At 40.8% G+C, this 19,410-nt stretch overlaps 1 protein-coding gene across 1 annotated transcript in view; it reads right to left on the bottom strand.

The window, feature by feature from the left end:
• NEDD4 (NEDD4 E3 ubiquitin protein ligase) overlaps window positions 1–12,759 on the bottom strand; it is a 51,597-nt gene extending 38,838 nt beyond the window's left edge. Inside the window, exons 1-3 of the mRNA XM_036389611.1 lie at window positions 12,687–12,759; window positions 2,569–2,642; window positions 997–1,075 (exon numbers count right to left, since the gene is read on the bottom strand). Coding sequence (XP_036245504.1) covers window positions 997–1,075; window positions 2,569–2,642; window positions 12,687–12,731 — 198 coding nt within the window. The 5' untranslated portion in view covers window positions 12,732–12,759. The remainder of the gene's footprint in view (window positions 1–996; window positions 1,076–2,568; window positions 2,643–12,686) is intronic.
• Between the last annotated feature and the right edge of the window lie 6,651 nt (window positions 12,760–19,410).

The raw sequence follows: 19,410 nt of genomic DNA, 5'->3' as shown, positions 1-19,410 counted from the left end.
TCCATGTAACAATCCACTTAAGAAAAAAGTACCTTTAAGCTTGATATTGCTGGTAAAAATCAAAGGAATCTTGTACTGTTTAATGCAGTGCAGAATGGACATAATTTATGCAGGTATGTGAGCTATTGGCTATGCTATGGTTGTAGAGAAAGTGCATGAGACACTTGAAAATAGTTAATTTAGATGATGTCCCTTCAGTAATAATCACTGCCTTCCTCTCAGTTCCACACCCACGTTACTTACATGCAAGCTCTTAGCAAATGCCAAATCTCTAAGCAACATCAACTACACAGACCAGGCACAGATGGGCCAAACACAGCATAACTCACTCGGCTCAGCTCATCTTTGAACTGGGATTCTTTTAAAAAATACTACAGACAGTTTAATGTAACAATTACCAAATGGAATGAAAAATATGCATGAGTGATCTCATAACATAAATCAGAGCCACTATCCAAGTACAACAATTTGGAAGAGTGCTTTCCCTCTCATATATACAGTTCTTCATTTTTAGTTAAACTGAGTTAGCAGTACTGACTTTTTCCTGCATGTATTCTAGAAAAACAACGATTCAGGTGAATGGTGCAATTTGATGTTTAAACAGAACAAAGTGGGTTTGTGTTTTTAACATAAAAAGATAAAAAGTTGTAAAACAAGAAAGATTCTTATATCATTAAAGATCTCAGAAAAATCAGAACAATGCAGTACTTCCATTAATGATGTAGTTTTCAATCAGTACTCACCTTACATTCCTCAGTTTTTCCTCTACCTTTCAATAAAATTTTGGAAGAGAAAATACCACAATAATGCCACAAACAGAGAAACAGAGCAGACCCTGGAACACTCTTTTTCACACGTCCATTCACTCAAATACATGAATTCTCACATGTCTTCTAGCTTTAACTTTTCCTCTGGAGTCTGTTTCAAAAAAACCTCAACACAATACCAGAAACCCCAACCAAACCCCACCACACCCACACAGATAAGATGACTAACCTTTCTAATAGTTTTTGTCTGAATACTGGTAAGGGCTCCATTCACTGGATCATACAATGTCACTTTCACATATGGGTCACTGGTAGGGAAAAAAAACCAAACAAGTAGAGTAGTATGCTGCTCTATGCCCTTTTTGGTCACCATTATCAGCAGTCAGGTTTTGAAAGGTTTAAATTTATAGCAGTTATGTAATCAGGGGGTTACAATTACTTTACAAATACCACAGACATTTGTAATTACAATCATTTCCTGCACAGTTTTAGAGATAAAACTAATATAAACACTAGTAGTGATAATGATCATATTAGCTGTGCCATTCTGTGTAGCAGTACAATTTGACTCTCTGTCCTCTTTCATAGTTATTTCAGGATAACAGATTGAATAAATCCTCTCACATTTCAACAAGCATGAAAAAAATCAGTTGTGACTGAGAAATCTCAAAGTATCTTAACTTTAGAACACCTGGAATCTGAGGTACTTCCTCGAACATGCAACAATTTTACTAAATGTTCTATCATTTTGACAGAGTTTGAGTTTAACCTGATTTTTTCTGTTAATGAAGATGTCCCAATATTGCTGCTTAAAATGTCCTACTGCCTTTTCCTTTCCTGTGGTACTAAAACCCAACATATTATATGAATTTCTACTTTTCATGAACAATCAAAGCACTCAATTGCTCAGAGTAGTAACAAAAGGTGACCAAGACTGTCTGCCATACAGTAAAAGAGCATATGGTTTTCACATATTTAAGTTATGATGAGAAAAGCTGATCTATTTTTTGCTTGAAAGAAAAAAAAAAATAATTGTACATGAACAAAAATTTAAGGGAGACTGTCTAGCTTTAGGAAAAATACAAATTTCACAAGAGAATTTTTTCTATTGCTAAACTGATGTCACACACAGCAATTTTGTGCTAAAATAACAACATTCCTGCACATATGCCAAGGCAGCTGACAGCAGAACTTGTACTAAACCCATCAATACTTTTCTAGACCTTTTGTACAAAGGCCAGAAGCAAAAGTGGCTTTAGCACAAAATGCATTCTGCCACTTGCCAACTCCACAAGATCCTAAAAGCATTTCAATTACCAACTCACAAATCTGATCAATCCCTTGCTAAATTTTAAGCCACTGCAAATAATTTGAGCTGAAACAGTCTCATAGCCACCAGTGTTTAGTACTGTGCTCATTCCAAGTCTTTCAAGCACAGATGAGAACTCTGACTACAATTAAACTCTAGTTATTTTAACTGTAGTTATTTTAGCTGCAGCCTACCTGAAGTGAAACACAGACATGGATCTATCCTCCATGGCAGAGCTATTTTATCATGCAGAGAATAAAACATTCCTCTACTTTGTTTTGCCAGCACTTAAGATCTGTCCAAGTCACTCTTGGACATGAAAGCAGATATCTTCATGTTTATATAGTCTCTAATAGTTTTATAAAGTTGCCAGTTGAAGGAGTCCAGACTCTTTTTTCCAAGAGGCACAGAAGAATTTACTGAGAACTAAAGAGCTGTAGAAGGACAATAAAGAAGCAGCTGTCCCTTAATGCATTAACAACATATTCTTACCTGGCTCCTAAGAGATCCTTCTTGGCCAGGCCAATTCCAGCTATGACCTTCACCCGGACAATTCGTGTGTTCTCCTTAAAAACAAAGGAACATATTCAAGATGCATTCAGATTCTTTTTCAGGTCTATTTTCAATTAATAAAGCTAAAAGAAATTATGGGCATAATTTTGAATTCACACTGAAAACTACAGACTAAATGATGCAGTTACTTTGTCTGACAGAAATGGCTCTATCAGTAACACTCAGACAAATCTGCATGGCCCCAGAAGTTTTCACCTAATGGTATCTTGGCATGCATCAGAGGGAGGGAAATAGACTCTAACAATATTTATTTCCTGGGAAGAATTAAAAGGGTATCAAATTTATCAAAATAGATAAAGCTGTAATAAACTCTGGAAAGAAATGCAAGAACAAAAAATTCTTGCATCTATTTTTAGTAAACAGCGCAGAGAGGTCATACTTAAAATATCAGGATTACTGATATGACCTGCCAGCAGGGTATGAGTTTTATAAGAAATAAAAAAATATTTTAATTACACATTATACAAATTAACTTCACAGGAGTGACATAAGTAATTGCACTTCTCCTGTTAATTAATACAGCTGCACAGTCCTACATGGCTCATCTGATAAGGAACTGAATTCAAGAGGGGAAAAAAAATTCCCAACAGCTGTGACAGTATCAGAGGAGGAACACAAATGATTATTGTTTCTGGAGCAAAAAGCTTTCCAGATGAAGGGCTGTTTGTAGGAGATGGTGGGCCAGAGACACTTTTGAGGAAAGCTGATCCAATCTAGGTTAAGGAGTTAAACAGATACAAGCAATGGGTGAAGCAGGAGATGCTCTCCCTGGGGCCTTCCTGAATTCCACATACAATTGAAAATGCTTTCTAAAGGAGACTCCCAGCAAGCACTAAGAATGCTTTATCAGTGGCCTCCCATATAACCACAGGGCTAGACTGCCTAACCAACCCCAACTGGAATGGTTCTTAAAGCCAATGGAGAGAACTGCATCCTAATACTGAGGCAGGAACTACTGGCTAAGAATGTAAAACTGAGAACAGACCACTAATTAAAATTAAATAATAAAAGAGTAAGCAAGTTTCTCCCACTCTCTACAATTAGAGGTGATTTCCTGAGAACTGAGATGAACATCTACAATGTCCACCCACTGACAAAACAATCAATTGTCCAAGTCAATTCCAGCCAAGTCACAAGTCTATCTTCAGCCTTCACCTCAAAGGACATGGTCTCCTACTAGAAACTCTAAGAGCTCAGAAAAGGAAGACCAACAGACAACCCCTCCCAGCACTGACCACTTGAAGGTGGCCTAGGCTCTCAAAATCCTTAGTCATCACCAGGCTTTTAAGGTACACAACATTATCATGTGTTTTATGACAACAACACAACTGACCAGATTTAAGAAAACATAAGCAAAAAATTATGTTAGCATCAAATTAAGAAGAGCTATTTGTTAACATTTTTATATATAACAAATATCCTAACAAATCCACCCATCTTACATTCTAAAACAGTGTCCAATTTATCTTCTACCAATTAGTTGGCTTCAGTGGCATTCATCATCAGTGAGTTTCTGTGATGATTCCAGAGTCCCATGTGTGCATTTCCCTCTCCCTGAGCACCTCTGCACTGCACCAGAGCACCCTGAGCACCCTGACCCCCCTTCCAACAGGAGGATGGTCCTCAGTCACAGCCCATGGGACCCAAACAACAGAAATCAATTTGGCAAACAATCCCACCTTTTCCTTCTCAGAAAAAGACCAAGAGCCAATGCTGACATGGGACACACAGCCCTAAAAGACAAATAGGTTTTCTTGTCTCTGCATTCAGTTGCTTAGACCACGAGATTTGCTCCATTATTCAAGCATGAGAAAAGCAAAGACAATTAGATGCTTTTGGGCACAGGCATCCCAGAGACAGCCTTAATAGTGCATCAGTATAGTCCACACAGGGGTGATCCCAGAATAGGATCCACGCTCCTGAGATTTTAAAGTTGGCTTAATCACATGGTTTGTTTACTTGTATCATAATAGAGATATGAAAGCTATTTTACAGAAAGACAAATTGCTTTGCACATAGCCTCAGGAAACTAGAAGCCACAAACCCAATGCTGACATGCTGAAGGTTGATTGAAACATGCCTTGCTGAAAGAAAGGCTATTATTTATTTGGGGTCAGTGCCAAACTAGGACAGCTACAGCATTTTAGTTAGCTGAGCAGAACAACTAACCAAACCACCATGAAGGTATGAAAAGGTAGAAATACCTTTCTAGATTAACAGAAACAATTTTAAAATTCCTTAATTGTTCACAACAATGTTCCCAACAGATCTCCATTTTCACTTTCGCTTTTTCAACTAACCACTCTCACTGCCAAAAGCCACCACACCCCTTGTTGGTTTTTTTAAACTGATAGGTGACACTGAAGGGTCCACTTCTTCCTTTCCAACATGCAAGGGCAATACACAATCGCAACATAGGAGGTTCCCCGTTCTCTGGTCAGGCCAGCGTGCAATGAGCATCAGGGGAAATTCAGCCAGCCTGATCCAAACACAGGCAGAAGGGCCTGACAGTGGAAGGAGCCACTGTGGTGTGACCCCACACATCCTGAGGAGGCAAAGCCTGCTGACAGGATACAGCCCTGTGACCCTACAACCTCTCCTCCTCACTCACTGATGGCAGAATTACTGAGCAACTGCTGCCACAGCTGAAAAAAGCTGCCACAAATACACTGATCCCACAAAGCACTGAACAGTCAAAGAGCTCCAGGACCTTTTGAAGCTCATTTCATGCACACAAAAATTAGGCCATGCAAGCTCTGCATGGAGACAAAGCATTGGATACCTGATTCTGGCATCCACCGGGAACAGATTCAAAATCAAAATTTCATGGTTTGAAAGGCAATTTTTGAACCTCATCCTCTTCATTCACCTTTGCCCAGGAGATATTTATTTGCCTCCTTCAGAGCCACATACAAGAAACTGTGGATCAGTAACTCCTGTAGATTCACTGCAGCTGCAACATGAGTGGTTTTGTAGTCCAAAAAATACACAGGCTGCAGCCTGTACCTTTACTCTTCCATATGACTACAGACACTTTCAAGCTTGCCTTGCTACTCTTTTACACCACTGCCATGCTTCCAGTGGTTCTGGTGGCAGAGGAGGGGACAGGCACCTAGCCAGTAAACAGGAACACACCAGCAATGCCTAGCAGCCCTGCTGTTTACCTAAGAGACTGCTCTCTCAGACCAATTTATCTCCTCAAGAGTCTCTTCCTGGTTATAAATGTCTACCCAAGCTTCTGCAGTCCTGACACTAACCTGAATGGGTCAATCTGAATTTATCCTGCCTGTACAGCTAAGGAAGCTGAGCATTCTCAGCTGCTTTGCACACACAGGGAGTTGTCCAGGTTTAGTGCCCTTGTACCCAGCTGCTCTGTAACACAGACATGCACACAACAGCCCTCAAAGGCAGCAGCTCTGGGCACAGCCTTGCACAGGGATTGTTTGTACAGACGGAACAAGGACCTTCAGCTTCTTTTGACAACTTCTGACTGCCAGCCATTCCAGAGGCTGGAGGCAGAAAAACAAACAAAAAAAGAATATAATAATGTCAAAACTGAACTGTTAAGCTGTTCCCTCTGAGAATGTAAGTAATCCAACATGAATCAGGTAAAAACAGTGAATAGAAGAAATATTGTTTAAACTACTGAATCTGCCAGGGAGTGGCTACACACAGTCTGTATCTGTTAGGCTCCTCTCAACAAATTCAGGCTTAAATTGTTTTTAGAGGTTATATAGTATTTTAAAGTTAGAGGGTAGGGGAATAAGGTTAAGACACAGTACAGAGACTAAGCTATTCAAAACGTCTTGGTCTGATTAAGTGAGACAAAACATCCTTTTCCGAGCTGAGTCAGCAAGATAGTTATCTTATTATCAACTTCCTGGTTTTATCATTACTTTAGAATATACTAATATGATTAACAATAAAGTACATGTTCAAGATGCTAGTCAAAATAGCTGGGACTACTAAACCACACCATTTTCACCATCTCTAATAATGAATCTATTTACTAAGAGATGTTATTTCATCCCTTGTTACTGTGTAACAAGGGATGAAATAGAAGGTTTCTGAGCCAGTATGCTGACAATCAGTAACCTAAAGCTTTAAAGGCAATGCTTTCCAGCCTGTGATTCTTTGAACAGATAATAAAACAGAAATCCTTTTTATGTATGCCTTAAAATAATAATTTTTAATAATAATACAATGTATTCTCAGAGTAGCAAAACAAGTGTCAAACTAATCAAGTGGCACTTGCAGAAAAAGACAGTTTCATTCCACAAAAGTCACTACAAAACTACCTATGTTCAATGAATATACATCAAGATGAGGCATTCTTGAACTGTTCATTTTGGACACAAAAACAGGACTTGGAAAGAAATTTCAACCTTATAAGGAGTTCAAAACTTGTTCACAACCTTGAGACTGGAATGGTCTTGCCTGGCTTACAGTCATTTCCAGTCAATAATTACAAAGGACAGCTATTAACAAACTGTTCATCCTCACCCCATACTTTCCAAATTCACATGGTAGGAAAATAACACCAAAGACAACTGAGAGAATGAGTCCTGCCTTAGTGACAGAAGTCCAAGAGAGAGCAGAAGAAGACAAATATGAGCAGGAAGAAAGAGTGAGAAAAAAGGCACAGATCAAGAAATGGTGACATGCTGATGACTATAGCCAAAGCCAGGATGGTTAATTTAATGTAAAACATAAAATGGTAGTATCTGCTGGACTACTAGATAGCTTTTTTTTGAGGAAGCCAATATAAAAATGACTGAGTGGTCTAACAGGGAACACTTGGTAGTAAACAATTCCTCTAGGCAATAACATCCTGTTATTCTTTTGTTCCTGTTAGATAGGTCAAGAATCAACTACCACTGAAGCCAAGATAAGAGCACCAAAGCTTATTACAACAATAAAACAGTACAGCAGCATCAGCTTTAAAGATTCTGGCAATATCAGGAACTATATATTAAAGCTTTCCTAAGATTCATATCATGTCTGCATAGAGTACTCATTTGAAAGAAAGCATTTCCCACAGAATGGGGAGCCTCAGGTGGAGAAAAGAACTTCCTGCAATAATCAGACCTCTCAAGAGAGGCAGCCATAGATGTTAGGTGACATCCAAATGATAGCAAGTCCTTTTTGGCATCATTACTTCATTTCACCAGGAGATGGAAAATGGGAAGGAGACTTTCCCATCTGACCATTGCTTCACAGCCCAGAGAACACTGTCCCCTCTATAGTGACCAACAGAGTTGAACCATTTTTCTTTGAAGAAATTTCAAAACAGTTTTAGATTCACAAAGATTCCTATTACAAAACTACATTAATTGGTCTTTTAAACAGAATGAAAGTCATTAACTTCCTCCATCAGTTACAGATCAGTCTTAGGAATTCACTAGAAGAATTTAATTGTACCATGTGAGCATTTTGTGCTCATAAATACAAAAGTCTCATCCATTAAGAAATGCTGGCTGTTACTACAGATTGTATTTAACAGCTGCATTTGACTACAAATTAAAGAAGGGATTCAAGACAACAGAAGTCCACTAATGGAGTTCCCAATTTGTCAACAGAATTTTAAAAAATCCAAAACCCCCCCAACCAATCCCCAAACAGTTTTTCACTATGTGCAACCCAGTATCCATAACAGTCCCACTCAGTGTTTATTAGTTCCGTGTAAAGGAAAGGCTTTAAAAAACCAACACAAAACAAACAGAGGGACATAAAATAGCTTCTGGGAACCACCAGATCCACACAAATTACACTGCTGTTCAAAAAAATGCAAGCAAACTCCTAACAAAATCAGGAAACCTCTCAAGACTACAGGCCAGCAAGCTTCACTATTTCTACAAGAGTCTCAACTAATCAAGATATGTGGGATCCTAGGCCAAGCCTTGCAATGGTAAAGTCCTTCACAGCCTAGAAAAAAACTGAGAGCCTTTCTAAAGCCCAGAGACATGAATGTCTGTTTTTCTGTCTGAGTGCCTGTATAAGAACAGTCAGATATAGCATATACCTTGTACAGAGGCACTGGGGAGACCATAGGCTTTGAACAGGAATGGAAGCACGGGGCTGCTCCAGCTCAGGCACAAAGGAGCCAAACAACATTACTGGTTTTGTCAGAGGCAATCCAAAAGATTAGTCCATGCCAGTCTCTGAAGTCATGTCTGAAATGTTTCTACTCATCAGCATCACCTTCAGCAATATGGGAAGAGTTGTGGGGTAAGGTGTGCAGAAGCTGAGAAGACAAACCATGTATCCTGGACATTCAGCTCACCAACTACAAGCTAAATAACCACAAACAACCTACTCCAGCAGTAGGTCCTAAAGGAACATAATAATACATCTAAAGCTTTCCAGAATGAAATACCATATGCCTATGAGAAATCTTAGGCAACCTGCAGTAAACAAGAATGCTTGTTCTACACAGGACAGGTCTCAAGTGACTGAGCAAGCTGAAATGGCAAATGCATGCACGTAGAAGTGTATTTTTGCCTGTGAGAAGTTCCCATTTCTAGTTTCATCCCTGAAAGCAACTGCACATAATAGATACAAAAGATCTAAAAACCTATCTAACTCAGAATGTTATCTGGGCAACATAAAAAGAGCTCAACAAAATAAGAAGTCCTTGATTCAGGCTGGGAGTGTAGGAAGCTGACACACAGACATCTGTACATTAAACTGTGTAACACATGTATATAGACAATCAGTGTTGTTTTATTGAATGTCATTCTAAAGCCCTACAGTGCAAGCAGGTATTATAATAGAAAACAGAAATAGATACCAGACAACTCTCTAAAAATTACATTTTTAACACATCGAACCACTGGAAAAAAAATTATTCCTTCTGTAACCAAAGAAATAACAATGCATTGGCCAAGAGACCAATAATTCTTCCTTCAATCTTTGAAAGAGCATTCCACAATTACGGATAGAAAATACTGTATTTAGTACTGCAGTCAATTGTCACAAAAACACAGTAAATGGAAGTGAATACCTCGTTAGAAAATGCTTGATCAAAGTGATTAACCTACAGAAATCCAAGTCTTAACAACTTGAAAGTTTTGTACTTTCAAAGAAACCTGAAACGTTGGAGTCATCCTCCTCTTGACCCTCATGGCAACCGCCTTTGTAGGAATGTCCTGCCATGAGGTCAAGTATCATTCTGAGGGGCTACTGCAATCACAAACCTATTCTCAGCCATCCCCTACATCGGACAAACACTAGTCGAGTGAGCCTGAGGTGGGTTCTCTGTCGATAACCCCACACTAACTCGAAAAGCCCCTCTTCCAAAACCCTGGAGTGACAAAGGCAAGCAGCAGCAGCACTGTCAGCGGGCTCCTGTGGGTGCGAACCAACAGCTGCCCTGCATTCAGAGGAAGATGCACCCCGAGCGGGCAGGGCAGGGCAGGGCAGGGGCTCGCCCAGCACGGGCACGCCGCAGGCTGCAGCAGGGAACGCTCCCCCATGGCTCCAGGGAGCCTGCGGCAGAGAGCGCTGCGAGAGCAGTCCGGCCTGCTGGGAAGGAGGAAGTACATTTTATCGCGTTCCTTTCCCCTTTAAAAAAAGTTACTAGGGTGATAAAAAGCAACATGATGTTCTTATTTCCATCCCATCTGAGATTTCTACTGCTAAGACCTTGCTCTGAATACAGAACTATTGTTTTTTCCATGTTGACCTTACTAGTGCTCATTATTTCAATATTCAACTAAGCCTTAAGTCCTGTGGGTGACAGGATACTTTGACAGAAGAAAAACTGAACCAGAGAAATTAAGGAAAACTGCACCTGCTAGATTCAGGCACTGCAACTCAACTTACATACAGCATATACACAAACCCACTGTATACACAATAAACTCAATTACATGTTCTTTTTTATCTCAGCTTCTTTTTGTGTCAGCAACATCATATTAGCAATCCTTTAATGAATCCAAGTGATTATTACACCATTAACAAAGAAATCTGTCATAAATGCCTAACCTGAGCTGTGATGGAATCCACACTAATACTGCATTCAACTGCCTCAAAAATTACACCAAGTTCTCCTCACGTGCCTTCCTGAATGACAATTTATTTATAATTATTATATTTACCACAGGATCATATCCAAAAGCTGCAACAAGAGGTTTTGCAGATAACATTGCTTTCTTTTGTTAGACAATTCTGATTTACACCCAAAGCAAATCCATCTTGCAGAACAGGCCCCAGAGCAGCCCTGGGAAAGCAGCGGCGTGCAGACAAACTATGACAAGGCTGCAAAACAACGTGGGGGGGACAACAGAAAAGTCCTTGATGATACTTTCAATATGACTTGGATTTCTGACCGTGTTTTTCTTGTGCTTCTATGTACACAATCTCCAGACTTAAACTCTGTTAAGACAAAAGAATTTTCCATTCTTGTATCCTAGGCAAGAGCAGCTAGCAGAGCAGTTTTCTTATAACCCTAAGATCATTTGTTTGGTCATTTGGGCATGCAGAATCTCACACAAAAACTATGAAGATAACTTTACACACTCTTTACACACAAATCAGTATGTACTCACTGAATATTAAAGTCTCTGAGCATAAACAAACTGTGCTTTTCACATATGTCACTTGAAAAAGTTTGGCTAAGCTTTTGGATTACAGAAGAAGTTTGATCTAATAGATTTTGTACATGCTTTTTCCCCCCTTCCCCCAGTTCCAAAGGAACATATTTATGCTCAAAAAGAGTGAGGGAAGATCAGAATTGTTAAATTTAAAGCAGATTTCAAAACATTTTCACCATAGCAATGGAGGCTACAAAGCAGCTAAACTGAACAAAGCTTAACAATGTAAAAGTAGAGAGCCTAAGGCATGGAATCTTTTAGTACAACTACATAGCCTCAGAAAGTTACCAGCAAATGAAAACAGGATCTTGCAATAGGAAGTGTTATGCAACCCTTGCAGTATGGAGTGCTAATTTTGTATTAGAAATCCTAGGTAATTCAAATATAAAGAAAAAAAAGCAATTCAAGAGCTTTTTAAGTTACTTCTCCAGAAATAAAGCACAACTTGAGAAAGAGAGCTATGCTAACAAGAAAAGGAAAAGTATTTTAGAGCTTTAACAAACCGAATTCCTATTATGGATGCAACAAGTACGCACTGACACAGAGCTCATCACTGCCTGAACACAAAAAAGACCTGATCAAAGACAATCTTGGTAAAATATCCTGTTGGCTCAAAGACAACATTACTGACATTTCACACAGGTCACCAAACAGCTTTCAGAGGTACTGCTTTTAGTCTTCCTGCATCTGCAATTTAAAAAAAACCCTGACTCTCCTTCTTCTTGATAAAGTTCCACAATATTCCGGCCCACGCACAAGCCTCGGTTACAATGCAACAGCCACCCCCACCTGTCTGTCACTTACACCCTGTAACAGGTACAGCCACAGCCACCTTCCAAAGACCCACGTGCTCAGGAACTACGACCTGAGGACAGAGGCCACTGCAGGAGTCACTTTCAGTCACCCACGGATTTATTGCAAAAAAACACCGACGCGAAGACAGGTTTTCACACTCCCGCTAATGGCAATGCTAGGATGAGCCCCTTGGCTCAGGCACCGCTCTAATCCACGCACGGCTCTGTCACACCGCCTGTGGCAAAGCCCGGAACAAAGGCGCGATTCTCCGGTACCGGGAAGAGAGAGGTGGGGGGAGAAGAAATCCCGCTTCACTCCGTCACGAGGAAGTTGCGAGCGCACGCGGATCCCTCGTCCATAGAGGAGGCTCCACAGCTTCCAATGGGAGAAGCCAGGAATGCCGGTGCTAGACGGCGCGGCAGCCGCCACCTTACGGCGGGCCGGGGCTCAGGGCAGCCGGCACCGGGGCGCCGATCCCGCCGGAACCCCCCTCATCACCTCACCCCGCTCCCCCGCCCCGCGCCACACGGCGGCAGGTCCGCAGGGAATAGCCGCCCCGCAGGGGGTTCAGCCCCGCGGAGAAGCCGCCGCCCGGCTCCGCGGAGAGGGCAGCGAGAGGCGCGGGGGGCGGCCCAGGGCCTCGCTCACCTCCTCGCCCGGCAGCCCGAGCACCTCCGCAGGAGACGCCGCCATGGCCGCACGGCGCGCGCCCCCCGCCGCCGTGTTTACCTACGCCCCGCCCAGGGCCCCGCCCTGCGCCGGCCCCAGGCTCCGCCCCGCGCCTCTCCCCATCGTCTGATTGGCGCGCGGAGTCTCGGCCACGCCCACCCGGGTCCCGGCGGCGCCTTCCGATTGGCTCTCGCTCCGCGCCCCGCCTGGAGACACGCGCCGCGCGGGCAGCCTGAGGGGGCGCGTGGCCGCCGCCCTCAGCCCCAACGCCCCTCAGGGCGCCGTGGGAGCCGCGCCGTGCTCCGCCCTGCCCTCCTCGGCAGCCCTACCCAGGGCCGCGGCGGGATAAAGCCGCCTTTCTAAAAATTTTCCTGGTGTTTTACGCTGTCGAGGTCTTTCTTTCCAGAATCACAGAATCGATTATGTTGAGAAAGACTCCTAAGATCATCGGGTACAACCTACGATCGAACGCCATCGTGTCAACTAAAACATGGTACCAAGTGACCAGTCTTTCCTTAAACACCTCCAGGGACGGTGACTCTACCAACCTCCCTGGGCAGTATCTAATCACCCTTTTTATGATTCTTCCGAATGTCTAACTTAAACCTCTCCTGCTGCAGCTTGAGATTATTTTTGCACCTCTGAGGGCCAGGCCCAAGCCATGGAGCTCTTGCCTAACCCCTCATATTCAGGGAACCTGAAATAGCAAAAATTTAGGGAAAACTGAGAGGAAAAAAGGACTTTCCCCACCAGGATGAGGCAGTGCTGCCTTCCAGGGTGCTCTGAGAGGAAGTCCCAGCTGTGTGAGGAGATGACCTGACATAACATCCAAGTGAGGAGAATACCAGAGGAACAGAAAAAAATAAACGGTAAAAACTATGTCTGAAATCAAAACAATGGGGTTGTCAAGACTTTTATTGAGAAAAAAACCTGCTTGCCCCCCACGCAAGCCTGTGACTCAATCCCTCAGGAATCTCTCCCTGACCATCCACCTTTCCAGCAGGCAGAGGACAACAGCAAGAGCTGTGCTGAAAAAGCTGTAAATACAATGGTTTAGTTTGAGCTTTGTAACCATAAGCCTTACTACTAGCCTAGGCCAAACTCCTCCAGGCACTGCACAGTCTGGGAGTGCAGAGAACATACCTCCCCCTTAGGATATACATACTGAAAATCACTGGTCACTAACTACAAACAAATGTAGCAGCACCTGTACTGGCAAGGAATCAGGGTCTTTGATCACCTTTCAACTGATCCAACCTGGCCCCTCACGCCCTGGGTGACCTATTTCTGCCATCATCATCTGATGAGAAACTCTCCCCTTTCCAAAACAAACACAGACGCAGGCTCAGCTCTTTGGACTGTGCCCCAAGCAGACCACAGAACACGCAGGTAACACCTCCTCAGAAAGACTCAGGCAAACCTGTGCCCATTAGCACACACACTCATTCTCCTTCCAGAGGCCAACCAGATGCTCCAAGGAAATGCAATCTCAGTATCAACATCAGTTTGTGCGTGTCCCAAAATCAGTGTAGGGTGTTAGCTATGAAAATTCAGGTGAGTGTCTTACAAACAGACAAAGTGGCATTTGGGAAAGTGGATTCATGAATTGGTAGATTTACTTGGGGAAACAATGTGTGTTGTAAGACCAACCAAGACAGTTTGGAAAATAAGACCCAGAAAAGTTTTTGGGTATTTCAAAATAAACAGCCCTCTTCTGTTTCTGAATAGACCCTCTGGACACCCAAAGTTTCCAATTCCTTTGGCTCAGCTTTGCCTACATCAGTCTTCCAGCACAAGTTTAGAGGTGTGTCCCAATTGAAGTTTCTAAGTAACAGCCAAGGAAGGAAAATCTGCCTAAGTTACAGCAGGCATGACTTCCAGGTCCAGGTTTTTCTGGGATTGACTATAATGATGATTAGTAAATTGTTGTTACAGGTTGCTAGAAAAAGCATGTGGGTTTGTGGCTGTCAAACACCAACACTAGGTTTTGCAGTGCTGTCTCATACTCTGCTAGAGTGTAAAAAGCAAGTCAAAGAAAAAGGATTAGAGCCCCAAAAGCTCACAGCTGAGGTTTTTTGTTAATTTTTTTTTCATAATTGTAGTCTATTAAAAGTATTCTTTTCTTTCTCCCTATAAATATCTTACTACACATTATTGTCACTATCTGCCTGCCTTTCTGCAGTCTCAGTCTCAGCTTTTCTGTACAGTAAGGGCTATAAGAAAAGCATCCCAAAGCCCTGTTTAATAAAGGCTTAATTGTGAATATTTTATTAGTGCATTATTTGTTGGGCTTTTCTGTAGGACATCAAAACTCAAACATTAAATTTTAAGTACTGTGTAATTTCAATAACTTTGAAATTTAAAATAATGCCCTTTTGAAACTTACAACAGGACATTAACATACTCATTTTGTTATATTACATTTTTTAAGTAGCAGAGTAACACAGCCCTGACTCATTTTTTGTGTGGAAAGACCACTGACTGAGAATAGGAGTTAGTTAGTCAATGCCCAAATCCATAAACAGATGACCTGCTATGAACACATCTGAAACACAGAACTTGTGTTTCTGGGTTTGATACCCAGAGGCATCCATATATTAAGGTAAGGTCTATGTGCATTTTCAGTAGGATCAATAGTTATCTCCAATATTCCAGCAAGATATCTATCACTTCACCCAAATTATTCTTTTACTTAAAAATAAGGGAACATAAACCACAATATGTTTGTTAACAAACATTCAGTTCTTATGTTAGATATATATCTCCAGCATTTAATATTTTATGGTGTTATGTTATTACAAACTGTTAGTGAAAGAGAGATATTCTGAAAGCAAATAATTGATTTTCAGTTGCAGAGAATAACCTGAATTTGGATCATCTAAGTGCAATGGAACACTTTGTATACCCATACCATTAAAAATCTGTTAATATTTTATCTCATTAGTCCATCCCAATAGTGAGTTCTTATCTGGTAACAAATTTGACTTCTCTTGCCACCTAAATTAACCTTCAGTCCCATGAAAGATCAAAAATTTACAAAGTTTTAAAAAAATTCCATCTCTAAGCTGAAGGCATTCATCCTCATAGATCCAATTTGTGGTTTGAATTTTATATACATTTATGCTAATATGGTTTGTGTCTTTCTTTATCATAAATGCTTTTCCTAGGCCAAAGAGAATCTGTACACCATAATACTGAATTACTTTGAGAAAAAACTCAACAGAGCAGTGTTTGCTTTTAAAGGAGGAAATTATGTGGATAAAGGACATTTGTTTCAGAATTCCAAAGGATTATCACAATAGCCTTTGACTTAAGAATATATGTTAACTATAGTGATGGTTAAGTGATAAAAGCTAGGACATCAAGTAAGAGGAAAGTATGTTTTAACTTATTAAATGTAGGATACACTTTTGCTACAGAGGATTTTAAATCAAACTGGATACATTATCTTTGCTGGTCTTCCTTTAAACCAAAGGAATAGAAGTAATTTTAACTGCAACTAAACAAAACAAAACAAAAAACCCAAACAAACAAACAAAAACCCAACAAACCACTCCCAAAAAACCAAACCAAAACAAAAAAAAACCAAAAAACCCCACAAATAAAAACAAAACAAAACAACAACAACAAAAAAACCCAGATGCAAATGGCAGAAACAGATTTTTGTCCTATTGTCTTTTGTTCTACTGAGTCATACAATAGAAAATGCTACGAACCACTCACAATGTCACAGTGATAGGTAAATGGAAAACTGTGTACAACAGGGAATGAATAGAAAAACATTATATTGGTCATGAGTCATTGCTATGACTAAGAGAAGTAAACACCTATTGGCAGTCTAATAATCTCAATTTCTTACTATTAAGGCAATGTCTCAGTAAAGAGACTAATGCAGAGATGTAGTTAAGAGCCCAAGACTTAACATTCTTGTTGGCTTTACTGTTAAATGCAGGCCAGATCCTGGCAATTAATACTGATTTCAAACACCATGACAACGAGATGCAAAACTGATCCAAACATGAAGGCTTATATTTATATTTTGTAGGCAAGTTCTTCAGTCTGGTAGTCACTCCAGGCTGGCAGCTGTCTCTGCATTGCATTGCAACTGGGCTGCTTTTAGCTCATTTGCAGGTTTTCATCAGCCCCTTCCTACTCCTTTTCACTCTCAGTTCTCCAAAGTCACAGGTTCTGTTTTCCTTAGCTTTTCTTCTTTCCCTTAAAAGCAACATATCCTTGTTTGGAGACATGTGCTTTGCCTGCAGCCAAGCCACTGCCTCCAGCAGTCTCAAGCCCTGCAGCTCTATTTGCTCCTGCAGGATGACAGCAAGGTGTGACCATCACCTAGGGACAGACCAGATGTGAACCAGAAATTCTCTCCTCAAGTAGCTCCTTTCCAGGACAACCTGCAGACAAAATTTCACACTGCTCTCCAAGCGTGGGCCTGTGTTCCCCAGGTACCAACACCTGCTCTGGGCCAGCTCCCTTCTTCCCTGCCTCCCAGGAAAGATGCTGAGCTCTCCAACTCTCACAGGGTAGAAGAGAAAGATATAAAAAATGTTTTTCCTAATTTTTGTGACTTGTATAACAGTTTACAAGCAATTTCTTTTGGAAAGATCTCTGTCTTGATGAGCAAACCTGCATAGTAGGAAGAGCAACTATAGTGGAGGTGGAATGTCATACTCATTTTGTGCATATGCATTTGAATGAAATGGTAAACACTTGTCTGAATCACCACGACTCAGATGTCATCTTTTTCTCTCTATTTTCAGCTTGAGGGGGAGGAGAGCTGCCAGAACAGAAACCCTGAAGTGATGAGCTCCAGCCAACTGCTCCCAGATTAATTATCCACCAGTGATCCCATGTTTAACACACTACTTATGGGTATTTTTGCTAACAGCTCAACGCATGTTATGGCAATGTTAGACAAGTAAGAACTTTCCAGGGATTACATATTTGGGCTTTTCTTCTTTAAATACCTTGAGAGTATCCTTTTCCATATGTGTATGAAGTAGTATGTGCTATATCCTCTTTGCCAGTGCCTAAAACATTGCTAAGACCAGGAGAAGCTGTGTTCTGATATGGTGTGTGAGCATCACTAATGCAGTCCCATCTTCTCACATCTCAGTTTCATACAAGATGCTCCTTCTTATAATGTTTCTCTCTTATATCATTAGGAAAATGGGAATAGTAAATAATTGCTGTTATTAGTTGGTTTGAATTACTTCTGAGGTGTTTTTAATGTTCAAATACTTTTGAGTACACAGATTTTCAATGTGCTATCCTTGGTCCACTGACTGGCTTCCAATGATCTTGAAAGTTTTGTCACTGGGAATTAATTACTGATAATACCAAACTACACTTAATAGCACACCATCCAAGAAATGTCCACGTATCTTCAGGTCTGGCTGGCATAGAAAGTAATCCTACAAGAAGGTACTCCTAAAAACCAGGCTTGACTGACAAGAATGTAAAGCTGTGCATGCTGTAAAATGATATTTATTAATGATTAGAGTTTTACCTCTGCCAAAAGCAAAGGGAAATGCAAATATCCTCCTATTATTATACAGCTACTGTTTTTGATAAAAAGTTCATCTCAGATAATTCATAACAGGTCTCCAGCAATTCCTTATTAGTAAGCACTGAGATCTGCTATTTTGCTTTTTCAGAGACAGCCATTTTAGGCCCCTGTGTTAGTTTTGCTGTCCACAATTAATCCTTGTCATAGCAGATTTTAGTTATGCTTTTGGTGCAAGAACCAAGACCCTTTGAGCAGGGCCTCTTAGACACAGGCACTTCATCATCATTCTCTACATATGTAGAGAATCATCTATACATATGTAGCAGGAAAGACAGTTTTAATTTTTCAAAGCAATTTGAAATAGAATCAAGGAGATTTTTTTTTCAGTCAGAATTATTCATTGCTTATACACAGCTTTTTAAACAACACATTTCAAAATGCCTCTTCTTGTCTCAGAGCAAGGAGGATTTGGGCATGATCCCTCTGGGAAATGATTATCATAGCCCTTGGAACAAGTGTCCTTTTGAAGTACTGATACAGAGCAGGCAAATAGAACACTCAAGGTATTCTTGATAGGGAAAGGAGATGACCAAGTCCTTATCAGTTAATTTATAATGTAGGATAAGTTACAGTGCTGTGTTTCCCCTCCATACTAGAAACAAAAGAAGAATATTTGCAAAAAGAGAGCCCAATAGCTCTCTGAGTAAGTGTGTTGAGAAGTACTGATTTGAAGCCATGGGTAGGTTGGCTACCTGAGGAAGGCTGCAGGGACAACCTCTCTTGATCCCCACTAGCTACCTCCTCCACACAGTGCTTCAAAAACCTGAGGCTACAGATGGACTCAGCTCCAGCAGCAGTCAGGTAATGCCCTGTTCTGTTTAGTCATCACAAAAAGCCACTACCAACAAGTTAATAAGTGAACATAAGTCTATCAACCCCTGAAGAAATAAAAATGTATTTCCAGCTTCCTATGTATCTTCTTCTTCCTACCTTCACCATATATGAAGGCTTTAAAAGCATATTTAGCTTATTTGGGATAATATATACACAACTTTAAAAACAGTTCCATCAAAAAGTGGCCCCTTGTATACATAGGTAGGTTAAAATGAAGCTCACAAGCTGCTGAGGCTCATTTCAGTCCTTGGGCCAATTTTCCAAGTACAATTTTAACATTTGACTCAAAGC

Source organism: Molothrus ater, chromosome 13 (genome assembly GCF_012460135.2).
Source record: "Molothrus ater isolate BHLD 08-10-18 breed brown headed cowbird chromosome 13, BPBGC_Mater_1.1, whole genome shotgun sequence".
NCBI lineage: Eukaryota > Metazoa > Chordata > Aves > Passeriformes > Icteridae > Molothrus > Molothrus ater.
This window is presented reverse-complemented; position numbering and strand designations above follow the sequence as displayed.